The sequence below is a fragment of the Falco biarmicus genome, chromosome 9 (genome assembly GCF_023638135.1).
Source record: "Falco biarmicus isolate bFalBia1 chromosome 9, bFalBia1.pri, whole genome shotgun sequence".
Classification (NCBI taxonomy): Eukaryota; Metazoa; Chordata; class Aves; order Falconiformes; family Falconidae; genus Falco; species Falco biarmicus.
Window position 1 is genome coordinate 40,858,349 of NC_079296.1, and position 19,070 is coordinate 40,877,418.

Below are 19,070 nucleotides of genomic sequence, written 5' to 3' on the forward strand. Positions count from 1 at the left end.
GGACAGATTGTTTTAGGCTAGAAGGAGAGCACAAGCACTCCTGGGGAACACGCGTGGACCTGTGACCTGATCAGACTGGCATGGACATGCCTGTTTACTAAATCCCACAGGCGCTGCTCAAGCCGCACTCCCAAACAGATTTCCCTGTGCCCAGGTACTGGGGAGTCACAGGTTTTCCAGCTCCTGTTTGCCAGTGTGTGTGCATGTATTTCTGCTTCCTGCCTCCTTGCTGCAAGATACTGCTGTGGTACAATCCACAAATTTGCTGTCCTTATGTGCATGGCCTCATGACTGGTTTTGGACAGGCGAGAGAGTAGGAGCGGGGCCTCCCGTCTCCTCGGTGCCACTCACGTGAGAGATGGATGGGGCTGCTCCTCTTCCTCACTTTGTCCTTTGCCAAGCCTCCTAAAGGCTGGACTCCGCATTTCTGGCTCTCCCAGTCACGTTCCCCAAGCAACTGGCAGAGGTGGGTGTGCGAGGAGTGCAGGTTTTCCACCACGGTGGGGATGTTTGCACACAATATACCAAAACGTGCTGTAAAAGCAGCAGCACTCTCATTCTGGAGAGGATGCTATTTCTTTGGCTATAGAGAGTACCTATTCCTTGTCATCGCTGGATCTGACAAGCTGGTACTTTATGTGGGGTGATGAAATGCAGCGTGTTGCAAAGGTATTTGTAAATCCATTCATGAGCAACGTGGACATCTGCAGCTGCACTTTGCCTTCATGCCGGGAGCTCAGCTAATGTCATTACCTACCTAGGAAGTGTGTGATTTGCCCTATTGCAGAATTCCATGATGCCAATCAGAACTTTTCTTTTTAGACAGGGAACGGCACAAATGTGATTCTAATGAGATAATCTGAAATGATTTGTGCTATCTTTTCTTTCCATAGGATTGTGTGCTTTTACTGCCAGTATTCTAGAGGGACACTCATGGAAGAAAAATCAACAGGAATTAAACATTCACCTATAAAATTGTGTGTGTGTTTGCTGCTTCCACACATTAACCGCATGGTTTTTATGCAAAAACAAACAAACAAACAAACAAAAAAATACAAAAAAATTAATTTAGCATGAGCCAATTTACAGAGCATGGAAATTCACATTCATTCACAGGATTGAAGGGTGCGCAGTTACCAATGCAGCGTATATACAAGATGCCATGCTGTTAACAGCTTCTTTCAAGCAGTTTGATGTCATCTCAAAAGAAATTCCTGTGGCCAGAGGGAATGTACGAAGATGAAATGGTTAAACAATGGAAAGACACTAAAATTACTAAAATCCACAACAGCTCGCCTTATTTTTCTTGGACCCAAACTGTCAGGGTATAAAACACTATTTGTTTCTTTTTTAAACATCGATAGTTTTGCTGTAAATAAATAACACTGTATAAATTCTAACAAAATAGAATAAATGTTGATAAGGCACTGCCTTTTCGATCACAAACAGAATATTGCAAATGCATTGAGCAGGCTAGGTGTCTCAAATGGCTGCACCTACAGGGATATTCTGGGTGTATCTTCACAGATTCTTGTATATTAGCAATTATAATGTTTGTATATGCAAAAACGCTAGCTTGATTTTAAAAAAATCTTTAAAATCTGCTGCAAATTTAAATGATTCCCAAAATGAGGAATTCTGTAGTTCTGTGAAAAATTTTCTTCAGAGTACTAATATTTTGATGCATGTGTTTCACCTTATTTTGATTAAATCTTTTCCAGTTTTGCAAACACTATACCGCAACATGAAAAATAAGATTTTATCTGTAAACACAAAGCCCTTCATCTAATATTTGTTGCTGATGCCAATTTTTCAATGAAATGACCTAAAACCCATAACATATACAGTAGTTGCATTATGGGGAGGGGGGTGCTATCTGTTCTCGCTTTATAATGGGGGTAATGCTTGCAGCTTTAGAAGTGGGTTGGTGCTCTAAGGAGCACAAGTTTGGGATATTTTTAAATGAACTGAAGAGAAATTATTAGCTAATAGACTGGCAGCACGCTGTAAAATTATTACTGTATTGTGTACTGGCTATAAGATGTAGAATCTTTCAGTAAGCCAATCATCTGTAATCATCCTAGCAGTGTAATATTAGGTTGTTAAGGCTGCTGTGTTTTAAAGGGCATTTTTATTTGGGTTTTGGTGAAATACTTTAATTTGTTGATTATATTCATATGGAAACAACATTCATTGATAATAGCTCTAATTACATATGTATGAAAACAACAAACACTGGATGATCTAGTTGATTATTTAAGCATAAAATAAATTGTGTTAAAACTCTTGGATAACGTGTATTTGGCAGTGTTCTTGTACCCTATAGACATGCAGCTTCACAAGGCCAGCCATTAACCACCCCTGGCTTTTTGCTGCTTTTCCTCTTGGTTCCTTTTGTCAGATCCACCTCCTTGTCTTCCCAGTGTGACAGGCCATCACTTGGCAGGCTGTCTCCAGGTGGGGGGAACGGGAGGAAAACACAGCAGCCAGCACATCCTCAGCAAAACTAAGGAAAGCCCACCTCCCTGGAACGTAAGAGACTCCATGGATGTGGGGAAAGGACCTGTGCAACAGGGGTATGCACAGCCTCTTCTCCAACATGTGTTAACTCTGAACTTCCTTTAATTTCTTTAGCCCCCTTGAGAACCAGGAAAAGCACTCCCAAAACCAGCTTTCTCCCCAGTGTGTATCAGTTGGACCAATAACCAATCTGCTGCAGATGATGTAAATACAATGTACCTATCCTGTATATTGCATGCACTTCCTGTATATTATAGGTCATGGACCACTACATAAAAAGTGCGGCCAGACAAAGTTTTGGACACAGCATCAGTAGACACTCACTGCTCCAAGTGTGTGTGCAAGCTTCTGCTCAGGTGCAATAAGTACATTTTATTACTCAAGATTCAGTTTTACCAGGCTTTTGAGGCAACATGAAGATGATGTATATTACCCCAGCTTGGCACCCGACGAAGCACTGCTCCTACAGATAAAACTCAGTCTGCTTGTTGTTTTATCTGCTGACCCATGCAGGAACTGGTCCTCACCTGGGTCAGTCAGCAAAGCTCTCCTGCCTGGGGTGGAAAGCACTTGGCTTCAGGAGACTGTGACAGGTTGGTTTTGTTAGTGTTTCTGAGTTATTAGGGCTGCCAGCTTTTGAAGCAGTGACAGTAAATGGTTTTCATCATTTTAGCAGCCAGTCTGTGTTGCAATGCATGTTTTACCTAGGTTAGAATACTGCCGGTACAATGCTGATGGTTCAGGTGTAACACCAGAGTCTGGAGGGCAAATGCCACTTATGCCGCTGGAAAGCAACCACATCTGACTGCAGCTCACAGTCCAACAGCAGCGATCATCCTCCTGGAGACCTCGCTGCCCAGATGCCTCTCTCCTGCTCATGAGTACTGAAATCAGCTGAATGAAAAATGAAAATGATGTTTTCAGTAAATGGTGTGCAGATGTATATGTTTAATATTACGTGATGATTTTACAGTTGGAAGCAAAGGCTGTGGTGACCACCAGCAGGAAAGCAGGAGCGGCGATGGAGAACAGCCTCAACTTCATCTCTCTGTAACAGCATCCAAAAGGCAGCATTTCTTTTAACTCCATCTCTCTCCTCTGCCTGGTGCCCTGTTAGTGCCTGATGCTTATGGGGAAGAAAGCTGTGCTTGTACCTGGAACTGTCGTTCTGGCAGTCAGAAGCTGTCTTTATACAGACAGAAGGGTGGGGTTGCCTGTGCAGGTAGCTGAGGTGTGCAGGGGAATCTCAACAGATCTCCTGCTGCTGCTGCTGATTTATGTGGCATCTTCAAGCTAGGTGAGTCGATCTTAACTGCGACAGCGCATGTGAGTAGCTGCTGGCTCGCCTTGAGGCTCCCAAGGATGCTTCTGCAGCAAGGCCCAGCTGTGGGTAGCACTCAGCACCTGAGCAGGCTGCAACTAGCGCAGACGTGCCTCTCGGGCCAGCTGGGCCAGCACCCAACGTGCCCAGGCAGGGCAGTCCCCCAGCACCAGCAGGTCCTGGTCCTCCAGCTCCTGCCACACAGGCTGGCTGTGTCGCTGCTTGCTGCCTTCTGTGAAGCTTTGGTAAAACGGAGACAGCAAAGGTTGGAACTTCATACCTAAATCTGCAGTTTAAAATTTCACGTTAAATGTTGAACAAACAGGAATTTCTGGGTGTTGGTTTGTTTTGCACTGAGGGTATTGATTCTAACAGTAGCTCAGGATATTGGGGAAAAAATGGTTGAAGCATAAACGGTCATTTGAGAAGGAAAATGGAAATCTTGCCAGTACTAGCAAAGGGCAGACAGTAAGCGAGGGCTCTACCTCTAATGTGCACTTTTGTCTTTTTTTCGTGTTTTCTCCAGTGAGAACATTCCCCTTAGAGGCAAAACTGTAAGCCATGGGACTTCTATTGCATCTCTTAAAATAAACTCTATTGCTAAATACAGCCTTCTTTTCATCTGATATTTGTTTAGCACTACCTAATAATAATGCTGCAGAGTATCCTACCATACTTTTCCCATTTCTGCAAGAATAACAATTATATTTTATATGTGGCCAGTAATACTTTTAATGTCAGAAATTCTAAGAGCTCCCATAGTGCAGACTTGACATTAGTGGGATAAATGGGGTTGCTTGCAGGATTGCAGCATCCTGCTAATTAATGTTCATTTCCTTGTGGGTTGTTTAACACAGGCTTTGCCTGTAGTGCACATTGTGCAGGAAACTGGGATGTGCTCTACTAGGGGCTGCTGCAGTCTGCCTGGCGGGCCATGCGGTCCCAAAAACCTCTCTATGGCCCCTATGGAAGGAGTCTATAACTGGGGCTTCTTTGGGCTCAAGCGAGTCAGTAAAATCTGATAAACTCACTGAAGCCCACCAGTGGCAATTTTTATCACATAATCTTGACAGCAAACCCGGTGTAAGCAGCTTGGCCTGGAGGAAAGCGGGCGCAGCTGCCCCAGGGTGAGCTGTGGGGCCACGTGAGGCCCCGTGCAGTTGGAGGGCTCTGCAGAGGCAGCAGCAATGGCTTTGGGGCAGCCCCCTGCCCCTGCCAGCCCCCTCCCCAGGAAGGGGGTGCAAGCTGGAGGGCTAGTGGGGTCACCTGGCTGAGGCTGGTGCAGGGCTGCAGGGCTGGGTATTGGCAAGGGTCTCATTGTTTTGTACTAGCTACGTGTACAAGGTATGAAAATGTTACTGTTGACCTCATTGCATCCTTGGCCCTGGGGTCATGCACTGGAATTGCCAAGGGCAGCAGGATGGAGTGGATGCAAACAGGACCTCTGTTTTCAGGGCAGATCCCACCAAACTGTGGCTGGAGGAGGAAAAGCTCCTGGCTTAGCTTCCCTCTAACCCCAGAGTGAGTGGGGGAGGGAAAACATGGTGATAACGAGGAGGAAAATTTTCTCGCTTCAGTGAAAGCACAGCAGTTTTCCAATGGAGATGCAGACCCTAGGGTAGGAAGAGGGAAGATGGGAAGGTTAGACCCAGCCTGCTGCAAAGTGCTTCACATAAAAAATAGTCGATTACTGGGAAAGAAAAAGGTCAGTGAAGGACAGAAAAATGAGCTGCTCAAGAAAAATCTATGTACATGCCACATTTTTCATAACTGCTGATGCTAAAAACAGTATGCTAATTGTGCATGGCTTTATTTATTTGACCCAAAGTCCTGGAGGAAGGCGAAGATTTATAATAAAAGTTTTATTGGTACTTTTCCCATCATGCTGATGTTCAATTATTGAGAGCCATTTGGGCTATAAAACAGCAATGCACAGTAATTCCCTGTTCACCAACTTCCTTGGAAGGCCTCCAGAGGCTAGATATCATTGTGGCACCGCCAGACCAACAGAACCAACCTAGTACGAATGCTGAAAAAAAATCCCCTGGGAGAACAAGGATACAAAAGCAAAGCCCCAGAGCTGAAGATGCGTCAGCTACTGGGTGGCTATTGTGTGGCATATTTTCATATTCAGATACTCTACCTTGCACAGAGACTTCTTTTCTAATGCAGGTTTCTGATTAAATAATTGTTGGTAGGAAAAGCAAAGCAGGATGGTGTTATTTTTGTCTGGATTGCTTGTTAGAAAACATGGTTTACCCAGCACCAGTAGAGACCTTAACAACATTAGCAAATTGTGGGGTTTTTCCTGCTCGTACAAATCCCTTTCATATCGAGGTTTCTCCCCTTCAACAATGGTGAAATCTCCACATAGGCACTTCATTTTCCCCTTTGAATATTCTCTTGTATACAGGTCACAATTTTTCTTAACACTGCTTCAGTTTATTTTCATAGCAATATTTTACATTAATTGAATTTTAATGTGGCTTTGTCTTCATTTCTCCCTGCCCCCCCACCGCTATTTCAGTCGGGCACTCTGAGTACTGTACAGAATTTTTCCTGGGGTTAATTAGCTTCAGTTGGTCTTTTTCTCTTCGGTCTATAACCACTGAATATTTTAATAAAACTGTATTGTTATAGAAGGTCTTCCAGCTGATTAATGGACCTCTGGAATTATATTAAGGATTACATTAAATCTCTGAACATACCTCTTCTAACCCCTCACACCTAGCAATGTATTTTATACAAATATTTCTACTGTTGATGTGAGTTTATGAAACACTGTTTCTAATTGCCCATTACCTCCTGTAATGATAGTTTCTGTGAATAAATCCTTGCCTTTTTATTGCTTCTCTTTGATGTGAGTATCTGCTCTGCTATTATTACAGTGCCAGTGACATTTTGAGATTCTTTATTTGGACCGACACCTCCCCTTGCCCTCCTAGAGTTTTGCATTTATTTTTTGTACAATAAAAAAATACTGGGGCAAGGAGGATGGGGGACTTGTCCTGCAGGCACTGCAGCAGTGACAGGCTGCTCACAGTGGCTTTTACTCCGCGTCAAGCCCCTCGCCGCCCGCGGTGGGGAACAGGGCCCCAGCAGCAGCCCCCCGAGCAGCCTTGCAGGCGGGCGAAGCTGCGGTGCGGGGCAGCCTCTGCTGCACACCCTTTAAAAAGGGTTTTTGGTAATTGTGCCTGTACCACATAGTTATATTTTTAATTGGTTTGGTTGGGGGGGGTGTGTGCTAATTAAGATAAAATTTTCTCTCCCTGTTTATTAATTGGGAGTAGTTGGCTGTAATTGAAATTAAATATATGGGTGCTATTTTTGAAATGACTGAAATGCTGTTATGACAAGAAGGATGCAGTCTCAGATCTAAACATCAAGGGCCCTTGAGTTTTCCTCCCACTCCCCCACTGACTCAGTGTTTGTCATTGGGCAAGTGCCGCGGCTCGCTACCTCCCTTTCTTGCCTTCCAGCGCTATTGTGCGAATTAATTAGATAATGTTTCAGCGCAGCTTTGAACTGAGAGTGCTACAAAAGTGCCAAGTTATAATTTATTGTTATGAAAGCCTGCATGCTGGCTGGGAGCGAGACCTCTGATGCAACCTCAGTGAAGAGGGACGGCGAGGTGGCCGGGGGAAAGCTCCCCTCTTGCTCAAGATCCCTCTTCTTTATACGCAGCGTCTGCAGCACCTTCAGCCTGCTCTACAAGTGTTCTGCCAACCGCAGTGCCAACAGCTGCACGGTGTGATGCTGGGGACACAGCCCCTGGCTGAGCAAAGCCATGCCGGTTGCTGGATTGGGGATGTCGCCTGCACCTCCCTATCCGTTTTCAGGCTAGTCTTGGTGTCCAAAGGAGCAAGAGGCCATGTCCTCTGGAAAATTATAGCGCTCCAAATCAGCAAAGCACTTAAGATTAACATGGATAGGTCTGAAGAGTGACTTAAGGCTAAGCATGCTGTGGGGCTTGCTGGGTAAGATTAGCCCGGAGCAGATGCATGTTTTGCTGATGAAGATTTTCAAATTATTTAGGCCTTGATTCAACAAGACACTCAAACGTGAGCAGTCCCACTAAAGGCAACGGAAATAACTGGCTGATCAAAGCTGGGCAGCTAGATGAAGAAAGACCATTAGTTTACCAATCTCTTTGTTTAGAAACAAGTTTGCTTTGAGGAACATGTTTGCATGCAGAGGCAACGGAGCAACCTGGCTTTCCAGCGCTGTGGAGTGTGTACATGAAATAACGGTTCCTCACAACCCGGCTGTGTTCAGCCAGCTTCCCAAACACCAGCAGTCATGTTTAAAGGCAATTCCATTAAACTGTAATGACCTGTCCAAAACAGGGTTATTTGTCGAATCCTATTTTAATCTCTCAGGTGTTTTATCCCAGAGCCCATGCTGATGGAGAGGCTCAGCCTGGGTGCTGCTGTGGGGCAGAGGAGCCAGCAGCCGCCCTGGACGGTGGGTCTTGCCCACTCTTGCAGACCTAGGGGTCCCCAGGGGTGGCTGCAGAAGCATTGTAGGACAGCACTGAAAAGTCCTGACAAGACTTCATGGACATCATCTAGCTGGTCTGTGGAGACCTGTGCAGCACCTCTGCATGAAACCCTATAGCAGCATCTCTCAATGCTGATGCTCTTATATTTTGGGAGAAATCCCACCCTACCGATGCCCAGGGATGGGAAATCCCACTGAGGGGCTGCAGCTGCCCAGGGTGGTGCCGAGGGTCAGGGTTACTGATGGCCTTATTACACTTTAATGGCATCACCAGGCTCAGTACAGAGGTAAGAGTGTTGAGGAGTATGGCTCAGTTTCTGCAGGGCAACTGGTGCAGGACCTTGTTTAGCCTTAAAAGTCCTGGGCCGATGCACCCTGACGGGGGTAGAGTGGAGCTGTGGGGTTCGTCCAGTGCTGGATGGGGACCTCCATTTCCCACCCACCCCGATTTTGAGCCCTGTTTGCATGGCAGCGCCATGTGCCGGGGTCAGGCGTGTGGGCAGGTGTCGCAGAGAGTGGTCCCCATTGTTGAAAACCAGGAGCAGCCCTTTTACTGCTTTCCTGGTGATTAAGAAACCAAAAATAAAATGACCTGCACTTACATTCCCACGCAGGCAAAAGGAATGATTACTTTACAGAGATGGAAGTCCTTCATATATTACGGCCATTAAAAAGAGCAAAATTTGAAATGTACTGTGGCACAAAACGAAAAGGTGGCGTAGTTAGAGATAATGAAATCCTTACTTGCCATTAACAGAAAAATTACTGTTGTTAAAAGTTCCCTTCATAAACTGTTGAGAAACCAATTATACAGTCATGGTGACTAATTTATCCAGGAGCAATATGGACCCCATTATGCTGTATAGTGAACAGTGCGTGCTCTCCTTTATATCTCGCTACAACTCATGCCTTTATTCAGCCGCTCCACAAAGAAACAATAATAAAAAAGAAACCAATGCACATGCTAATCAGAAAATACATTATGTGGAATGAGAGATGGGCGTTAATGTATCTTAATTTAAAGTGGTTTTGCAGGTGTACAGAGGCCTGAATTACCACGCCATTTTGCCTCTGTGCCGCCGAGGGGAGGGGAGCCGGGGGGCCACTGCGGTGCCCCTGTGCCCCGGCGGGCTGGGGGGACCCGAGCCCTGCTCGCAGTGCCCAGGCCCAGCGGCTACCAGCTGCCGCTGCTCCGCAAGGCAACGAGCGGCTGGCACAGCGTCAGCCATAGGTCAGCACCATGGCCTCTGCCACCCCGCGCTTACCTCGCTGGCCAGTGCTGCCTGGCCCGTGTGTGGGTTTATAGATATATTCCTTAAAAAAGAAAAATAAAAGGTGTTCAGCTGCTGGAATCGTGTGTAAATGAACACCGGGGGGATCAGTCACAGCGCTGCTGGGGAGCCCAGGGCTCGCCTACGCGGGTCACAGGTTTGAGCGGCGAGCGGGATTTCCTACATACTGAGGTAAAAAATCCGCGGTTTGCGCGCAAGCTGTTTGCCACGGGTAGCGTAACATTTAAACGAAGCCTCCCAGGCAGGAGCCATGCCGTCGGGGCCGCCGGAGCCGGCGCTACGGCCGACTAAAGCGATTTTTCACGCGGCTGCCGCGCAAGGCGGCGGGGCGGGCGGCGGGGCCGGCAGGCGGCGCTGTGGGCGGGAGGCGCGGGCGGGCGGCCCCTCTTGGCGCGCGGGGAGGCCGCGGCGCCGGCGCGCGGCGGGCACCGCCCCCTGCTCGCCTGGCGGCGCGGCGGCGGGCGGGAGCAGCGGCGATGGCGGACAGCGCCAGCGAGAGCGACACGGACGGCGCCGGCGGCAGCGGCGGGGGCGGCGGCCCGGCGGGGCCGCTGACGGCGGGCGGCCCGGCGGCGGGGCCCGGCTCCGGGGTGGCGGGCGGCGGCTCGGGGGGCAAGGCGGGCGGGATCGTGATCTCCCCGTTTCGGCTGGAAGAGCTGACGAACCGCCTGGCCTCGCTGCAGCAGGAGAACAAGGTGCTGAAGATCGAGCTGGAGACCTACAAGCTCAAGTGCAAGGCGCTGCAGGAGGAGAACCGCGACCTGCGCAAGGCCAGCGTCACCATCGTGAGTGCGGGCGGCGCCGCGCCGGGCCCGGCGGCGGGCGGGAGGGCCGGCGGGCGGGCGTGGGGGTGCCCCGCCGCGGGGGTGTCCGCGCAGGGCGGGCCCGGCTGCCGCCGCCCTCCCCTCAGCCCTGCCCCGGCCGCGGCCTTCCCGCCCCGCCGCCGCCGGGCGCCCCCCGCCCCACCCCCCACCCCACCCCGGGGCGGCGGTGGTCGAGGCGACTTTACCTCAGGCGGGGGCCCGGCTGTCACCGCGGCCTGTCCCGGGGAGGCGGGGGGCTGGCCGGGTCACCCCGCGCCCTTCGCGCTGTCCCTGGGCTCTCGGCGAGGACCGGGGTCCTTGCGGGAGGGGAGCGGCCCGAGGTGGTCCCCCCGCCCCCAGCCCCGCCTGCCCTCCCGGCTCCCCGCGGGGGGCGGCCCGGCCGAGCAGGGGGGCGCGGGGGGCGGCCCGGCGGGGCCTCGGGGTGAGCGGCTGTACGGGCCGCGCAGGGCGAGGGCCATGCTGGGTGTTCCCTGAAGTTTCTCTAAGTAGAGATTTTCTTCGAGTGTGAGCGATCTGCGGAGATTACGGATTGTCGGATCAGCCACTGTGCAGAAATGGCGAGGTGCAGGACAGTGTCTTAGACACGAAGAGGTGTTTGATGTGTTTGTAACGTTCTGTTAGCTGTGGTAGAGTTTCAAGAAGTTATTTGAGAACTCATTTAAAAGAAACCCCTTAAAAACAGCGCAAGTAACACACCCCGCTCTGTCCTGGGAAGAACTCAGCTATCGGTTTATAAGCACTGCAAGGTTAACTTGGAATTAAACATCATTTTATATGATGCACTTAGGCATCAATTCTCAGTAAAGTACATATGAAAGTACAACGAATATGACGTTGTTTTCTTCTCCATGGGTTGAGGGTTAGGAGTTTAGGTTGAGGGGGGGGATTGCTAATTCAGTAGTTAGAATGAGCGTTTAGATGTTGTAATGATCGTGGCCTGCATGCAAACAAAATAGGTAACATGTTGAAGACCAATTGAAGGTAACCCTGATACTTGTGCATGCTGTCCTGTACACCCGTGCCAGCACAGACAGAGAAGCCTGGAAAGTGACCAATCCCACCTGCACGTGCTGGTTGTCTTCTCATATGATTTTTCACAGGGGTTACTTTATTGCAAGTGTAATGGCTATTTTATTGATAATCAGTATTTTCATCGTTGTTACATCTAGCGAAGAAATGGAGCTCGTCTAGGCAAACCTCTCATCTGTTCCCAGTTGTAAGCATTCAGTGTCTAGCAGGATGTGGGCCGGAAGCGTGCATGAAATACAATACAGAAGTAATTTATTCAAGGATGACAAATACAGTGCTAGTTGGGGAAACGTGTGCTTTGTTAATATTTTACGAGAAGAGAATGTGTCTTAATTAGGTAGCAGTGGAGTGCCTTCTGATGTTGAAAGGGGCTAAGACATCTTGTCAGTCAGACATTTTCTCTTTGCCTGTTAGAAAGGCACAGCATCTTTCTGAACTCCTGGTAGGTGAATTGTTTGTAAACGACTTGAAAAAATGTTTGCATGCATTAAAGTTCTTTAGGTGCTGTCTCTAGGGACTGATTATCTTACATTTTCATCAGATTTTAATTTTTAAAAAGGAAGTATTTTTCTTAAATCTAAACCTCAGTCTGTATGGTTTTGACATCTTGGATAAAGAGAGAAAAGGTGTTAGACTTTTAGAGCAACCTGCAGGCTGTCTGGAAAACCGGCATCTTTAGCAGGCACTCTGTCTTTGGTATGCTAAACTGTGTGCACGACTGAGTAAACCACTTCTAATTCAGGAAGTGGCAAAATAATGAATGCAAAACATAACTTTTTTTTTTCAGGCCACTGAGACTTTGTGCTGTGGTTTACATAGTCCATAATGTAAACACATTTGCAGTCAAAATAGCTTTGCAATGTGGCTGTAGTATACAAGTGACTAGAGATGAACTTTATTGGAACGTTGAAATGTGTTCCATTTGCATGTAAATGCAGTTAAATAGAAAGTTTCCTGATTTTCTCCATTGTGATTTTGAGCCTTCATCAGTTTACTCCTCCACCAGCCAGCTCAAGCTCTTCGCCGTGTTGCTTTGCTGGCAGACGGGGACTGCATATCAGTTTCCTGTTGTAGACATTGTAATGTCACGAATCAGCTTTGATTTTTATCAAGTGTTGAGGATGAGCTGTGAAGCGCAAAATGAAACCAACAGGTAGCCAAAATAGCAGGTGAAATGACTAAACTTGTGTGCTGTAGGTGAAGGTGACTCCTTGAACTACGTGGCTCTTCATCTGCAAGCCTTTCGCTGTCCAGTGCCACAGAGACTCCTCACTTTCTCTGGCTCCTGCCATTGTCTTTAATGGTTTTAAATAGTTTGGCTTTAAGGTTTACCAGGTAGAAAGTGGTTTTCTTCCTCCTTCCTCTTGTGTTCATGCTGGTGTATTAATACGACGTCCTCTTCTTTGTTTCTGTGCTTGTGTGTAGTATTACTGGTGTAAGCGTGGATGTGTATGGTTTGGGAATTAAATAGCTTGCTGCTTAGGATCCTGTTGGTTCTATTTTGTAGTTAACCCTTGTGTCGTAGGGTTGAAAATAAGCATTAATTAAGTGTAGGAGACCTATGTTAAGTAATTGCAGTCAGAAAACTGACTGAGAAAAGGTGTTGTCTTGGCAGGCTTGTATGCTCACTGACTCCATATAAACTGTCCTCCAAAAAAATGTAAAAACAGATGCTGCTTAAATACCAAAATTGGTAAAACTAGCTTGGACTAAGTGTACATCCAAAAAGATGTCTGAACTCTACTCCTTCCAGTAGCCTGAAATGAACATGAAATTATGTGGTTGCTTATGTGCAAGGCTGTGAAATTAAGTAAATATACATGAGAAGTTTATCTCACCTGCTATTATTAGTAACAAATTGTGAAGGAGGGAGCAAGGTGGGGAGGAAGCTAGGTAAATTTATAAAATAAAGTGTTATCTAGCAGTGCAAGAGATTACATGACAAGATGAAAAGTTTCAGATCAAGTATGAAGAAGAAATAATCATGATCACTTAATCCGTTTGCAGAGAGTTCATTTATATGTATTTAGCTGTCTTTAATTTTATGATCTCAGGGTAGGTTTCCGCAAAGTCTTTTTTAGGAAATGAAATGGATGGTGCCTCGGTGGAAAAATCACACACCTGAAGATCTGAGACACTGTGTATTTGAGATGTGAAGTAGTGAGTTTTGGTTATAGTGCTGCATTACCAGAAGTGTATTTCCTGTGTGAACTTCCTTAATTTTTTTGTGAAAGATGTCTAACAAGGAGTTGTTGTATTTAATAGGCTAAGCCTGGGACAGCACGATTTCTCCATTTAAATAAGAGTACCTTCAAAACTGGGTGGTGGTGGTGGGGTGACTGCTTTTCAAAAGATGAAATTATTGTGTGTGACAAAAGCTGAAATAATTCAGCTGGGTGTAGGTATGTCTTGGTCAGGAAGTTTCTTTTGAAGTCAGTAGAGCTTGGGGTTCTAACTTCTTTTTTTCTGCTTTTCAGTGTTTGATGTGACGAAGTCATCCTATTTCAGTGAAAGCCATGTAATGTAACCTTTAACTGATACTGAAGCATTTTGGTTTTCTTTGTTACTGTTCTGAACTGACAGGCCTCATGCAAACAGTGCTTTTAATAACAAAAGGAGTTTTAGTCCCTGGTTGCTACAGGTACATGCATGCTTACTCTTGGATGTTACATTCAGTAATTAAACTTGTGTAAATTGGCCTACTATACTCAGGCATCTTCTGTAGTGTTAGAAAATTTAAGTATAGTAAGCCTTATTTGGTTATTTGTGGTTTTTTTTTTTTTAACTGATGTGGAGATAGCGTATTTGAGAAGCCTTAATTTAAAAATATTCGTGCTCCGGAAGGCTTTATGTAGCAGTTGTAATGCTTTGTTATATAGATCTTACAATACAAGAACAGTTTCTCAGTTTTGGTGTGTCATCCCATCCCCTGCCCCACAGTGTGCTTTGTAGTGAAGGGAGTTATCTTAGAAAGCCCAATTCATGGTGCTGTGTGGAGCCTCCAACAGGATCATCAATTCAGATGGGGCAGTCTGATCTAAAACGCTTATGGCATAAGCAACACTTGGACACTGGCTTTTGTGAGCTTGCTCTGAGTTATTGCTGTCTGGTAGTGACTGCTGCAGCACTTGCTGGCAAGGGGTGTTGGGACATGGTACTGCTGTAGGCTGCTGTGGGTTGCGAGTGGCAGTATTTTACTGAGACCTCTGCTACCCTTGTCTCTAGCTAAACTTGTGCCTCTGCACCTTGGCTCTCAGCTTGACTTTTTTTATTCCTTGTGTGTTAGCAGGGGGCTGTTGCATCTCCTGGCTTCTTGGTGTCCTCTGTATTTCTGCAGAGCAGTAAACAGCCTCCCACCAGCTGGGAGAAACAATGGAAGAAAAAGCCTTACTCAGCTCCTGTTTCCTTGCCCCTATTTACAAATCCTGAAGAAATTTGTTGCTTTCAGTAACAGTCATCTGAAAACAAACAGGCTTTCAGGGACTTGCAGATTGGAAAAATCTTGTGTGTTATCATAGACTTGTTGCAGTTTTCTCAATAAACAATCAGATATAGGTTCTGGAAATAAATATGGTTTTAACATTTTTTTTCTCAAGGAATTGTGTGGTGGCATTTGTGTGTATGCACGAGATCTGCTGTTGCAGGTCTTAATGGAAAATGTCAGCTTGGATAGATAGTTTGGAGTGAATGGGTGTGCTATATTGTCGAAAATCTCCTGCAAAAATGCTTTTTAACAGCTTTTTTCTTTCCTGGAGTTTGCAACAGAATTTCAAAGCAGAACACCTGTTTCAATACAGTATAGGTCTATTAATAGTATAAGAAAGGGCGGGACAGGCTAACTGAATTGAAATATGAACCTTTAAAAGGTGCTCACTTAAGGGCACAGAGATGAATGAAAGAAATAGTAGTGGCTAGAGGTAAAAAGCAAACTAAGAAAGCAAAGATATTAATGTTTTAAGAGGTATGTGTAAGTCTGTTATTTACTCTTTATTTTAAAGTAGGTCTTGTTTGCGTGAAAGAGGCTGACTTGCCATTCCATGATGTCTTCTGTAGATGCAAGAAACCTGCTTGGGACTTCTGTATCCAGTTGCATTGTTTGTAACTGATTTGTAGCAGGACTAAACTAAAAGTCTAACTCAAAAATAACTTTAGAAATGCTTTGCTTACCTGCTTTTCGGAGTAAAGATAACATTGTTACTAAGATTGGCAAGCTCATGTACACTGAAACTCCATCCAAAATTTTTCAGGAAGAGCAGGCACATAGGAAATGAGTGTCCTCTAACAGGTTTACATTTGCCTCAGATTCTCAAGAAGTTTCTATTGAGCTTCTACAAAATGTCTGTAAAGGAAAAAGGAAGCTTAGTAATACACTTCAGTGTTAACTGTTTTGGCCCTAAGGTTAACATGGCAAAAGCAATGCTACTTGCTCTGCGACTGGTGAACTAATAGGAGAAAGGTGTATTATCATCTACATCCATTTGGTAGTTATGCACAGCCACAGCATATCGAGTTCCCAGGGAAAAGCATTGTCAGTGCAATGGTAACTGCACATTACCATTTGTCTGTGTTGTAGGATGCCTTCAGTGCTGGTTAAAAAACAGGCAAAAAACACAGAAAAAGTAATGTTTCTGAACTTCATATGTCTAATAAACAGGCGTGCTTATACTTTCAGGGAGTTTAAGGCTCCAGAGGGTTACTAAATAGTCTGCTTTGATTTGTGTCACATCTTCATGTTTTTCTGAGTTGTTCCTGCATTGAATCTTGTAACTTACCTTGAAATGTGTCTTTGGGAAGGGTATCCAGTTTTAATTTGAAGACATGCAGAGGTGAAGAACCATTGTGCTTGGGAAGGCTCTGGTGTCCTACCTCTGGTTCTTCCCATCAGCTTTGTTGAGGCTGAGCTGTTGGTTCCTGCTGTGCCTTTTGGCTATGTTAATGAATTTTCTGGCTCCTCGGCTTTCTCCTTAGGAAGGCAGAGACTGTAACAGGCAGCTTCTAGTTTACTTCGACAAACTGAACTATGCTCTTGGGCTCTGTGATGCTGGAAATCAGATGTGCTGGATTAATATGGTGCGGGTACATGATGTGCTGATCTAGTCTAAACACCCTTTCCTGCTTCAAATTTGCACAAATGTTTCTGATAGCTTAATTTAGAGCTGACAGACTTTATTTTTCTTCTGGTATCATCAGTTGTCTTCTGTGAGCTTACCATTGTGTGCTCTGGCTGATTTGGCAGAAATGCAGTAGCACGCCTGTGCCTCTTCCAGGTCTGATTTGTACTGCTGGGCTGTCCAGTGGCACTTCATTTGGTGCTAATAATTGTGAATTCTTAGTGTCGGGAAGGGTATTTTCCCATTTTCTGGGGTTTTTTGAGGCTCTCTTCTTTTATGCCTCTGTTTTTTTCTTCACAAAGGGGTACCAACCCCTTAAATTTCTTTCCCTCACCCCGTATCAATTTTGCCAATGGGATGTGCAAAAGTGAAGGTGAGCTGTCTCTCTGTTGGACCTTGAGTAGCAGTCTGTTTTACGGCATCACACATGAAGCTAATACAGAGGTGGTGTTTGTTCTGTTTCTGTGTGTCTGTTCTCCGAGAGAATCCCTTGGTTTGTGGGATTCTTTTTTTTTTTTTTTCTTCCCAGAAGCTCAGCTTTGGTAAAATGAATTTGTTCCAAATGGAACGAAATGTGAAGGTGTCTGTTCTCTCTTATTGTTTCTTACAGGCTTGCTTATCTCAGTCTCCCAGAGTTCATCAGAAATGACTTACTGAAGAATAATGTGCATGAATATTTAGAACAAGATTATGTTTACTACATATTTGTGTGAAATTTCTAATGAAATTTCCACTGACAAGTATTTTTGAGGTCAGTAAGCCACTTTGGAAATCCTGCTGTATACTTTGATTATTTTATAACCATTTTTAAATAATGTATGGCATGTATTTCTAAATCAAAAAGTCATATGGGTACCATATACACATCCTACACCTTTGCGGTTGTCTTTATTACAAATAGTCCTTGGCTGAAAGATGAATCTGCTTATCTGCCACAACTTGTTCTCTATGAAACCATGCTGAATGACCGTTTTTATGTTTCTGTCCTTTATACAGTAAATTAATTTGTTTCCAGTATTGCTATTGGGTTGATACCAAACTGTGATAACCATCTGTGTCTTACTTGCCTTTAAATATTACACAACAGCTCCACTTTTTTTTCTTTTTTTTTTTTTAATCTGTTACCTTATTGATGTTCCTGTGTTTAATAACGGTGGAATGTCTTCAGTCAGTAGGAATACTGGTATATTGCTCTGAATTACTTTGGGGATAGATGTGAAATAAGAAATGAGATTTTAGAATGCTTTGGGGAATTTTTAATAATGCAAAGTTCTTGGTGTTTCTGTGGGCTTGCTATTCTGCATAGAAACTAATTTTGCTTTTCTCTTAAGTGAACTTTCTCATTGAAGTTGTATTGAGTTGTATGTCAGAACTGGTTTGTAGTCAGCTGTTACTTTACAAACGCTGTTTAATGTTGGGTTTGAACATTTACTGACACTAACGGCTGTTCTTTCTTAGTCTATCTCCAGTGATTTAAAAACATTCTGAAGGAGAGATGTGTTAGCTTTTTCTGCATTGTACACCTAGCAACATACTTGTTTTAACTGAAGAAATGTTAAAAGTATGCTACTGCTGTATATCTGCTAGAAATACTTAATGATTATATTTTTCCCCGCTAGTACGGTATGGGTCACTTGCCCAAATTAGTATTACCAATACCAAGAGTTTTGCATCTTTCACATCTGCTGGTTTAGATGGTAGACTAAAACGTTAGGATTTTTAGAGGTTCTAGCACTGTTGCTAATCCCAGTCTTGGAAAGCTAGTATAGACAAGACTAGAATAATTTCTAAATCCTGGAAGTTCTGTACTTCATTTTAGTTGTGATTTTGACTGTAATGGAGTTTGAATTTTAATGCTGATTTCAAAAAATGAAGGAAAGTGATTTTATTTTTTTTAATACTTTTTTTCCCAGAGTATGTGTATGGTCTATAGTTTTCTTGGACTATTTAATTCCGTTTACTTGTCCTCATTGATTGTTTCCTCCTACTGCTGATACTGACTTCAGTTAATATTATTAAAATTGTTATGTTCAAAGTCTTTAGTTTTAAGTGTTGGTATACATGGCATGTATTTTCTTCTATGGACTGTTAGTGCTGAAGCTGCTTGTAGTAAATGAGGAAATAATACTGGTGTGTGTCACACAGCTGTGGTGAGCAAGCTGAGGCATCTGCTAGAGACTTCAACAAAATGTTTTGTTTTCATGCTGCACCTCATAAGGTGTGCTTGGGTGGGACTTCAGGTGAGGACTGGAAAAGCAGAAAATGTTTGGAATGGTGACTCCATGGTGGCTGCAGACAAAGCTGGTCAGGCAGTTGGACTTAGGGGTGCTGCATGAGGGTGGTTTCCCACAAAGAGATCTTGAAATGTGATTGGAATGAGGAAACAAGACTGTACTCTCTCCTCAAAAGGACTGCAAGTCATCAGCAGTAGACATCTGATGTATTTCAGCAAAGCCTGGTAAAAGCAGTGGAA

General features: G+C 44.9%; 2 protein-coding genes and 1 long non-coding RNA gene across 22 annotated transcripts in view; 2 read left to right on the plus strand and 1 right to left on the minus strand.

Moving 5' to 3' along the window:
* The window catches only part of ANK3 (ankyrin 3), a 374,228-nt gene extending 371,934 nt beyond the window's left edge, over nt 1-2,294 (plus strand). For all 18 annotated transcript variants that reach the window (XM_056352830.1, XM_056352835.1, XM_056352839.1 and 15 more), the window contains one exon: nt 894-2,294. The gene's annotated coding sequence lies outside the window, so the exon portion shown is untranslated. The remainder of the gene's footprint in view (nt 1-893) is intronic.
* On the minus strand, nt 976-17,580 carry LOC130155494 (uncharacterized). The gene is made up of 2 exons (XR_008824091.1): nt 10,643-17,580; nt 976-5,454 (listed from the first exon to the last, which is right to left on the minus strand). It is a non-coding gene; the product is annotated as an uncharacterized LOC130155494 (long non-coding RNA).
* Nucleotides 10,055-19,070, plus strand: part of CCDC6 (coiled-coil domain containing 6) — a 54,223-nt gene continuing 45,207 nt past the window's right edge. For 2 of the 3 annotated variants that reach the window (XR_008824090.1, XM_056352850.1), the window contains exon 1: nt 10,075-10,418. Coding sequence is in view for 2 of the 3 variants with exons in the window: in XM_056352850.1 (XP_056208825.1) it covers nt 10,110-10,418 (309 nt within the window). In the remaining variant the exon portion in view is untranslated. Of the gene's footprint in view, nt 10,419-19,070 lie in introns of all 3 variants that reach the window. The other variant, XM_056352849.1, reaches the window with a different exon arrangement.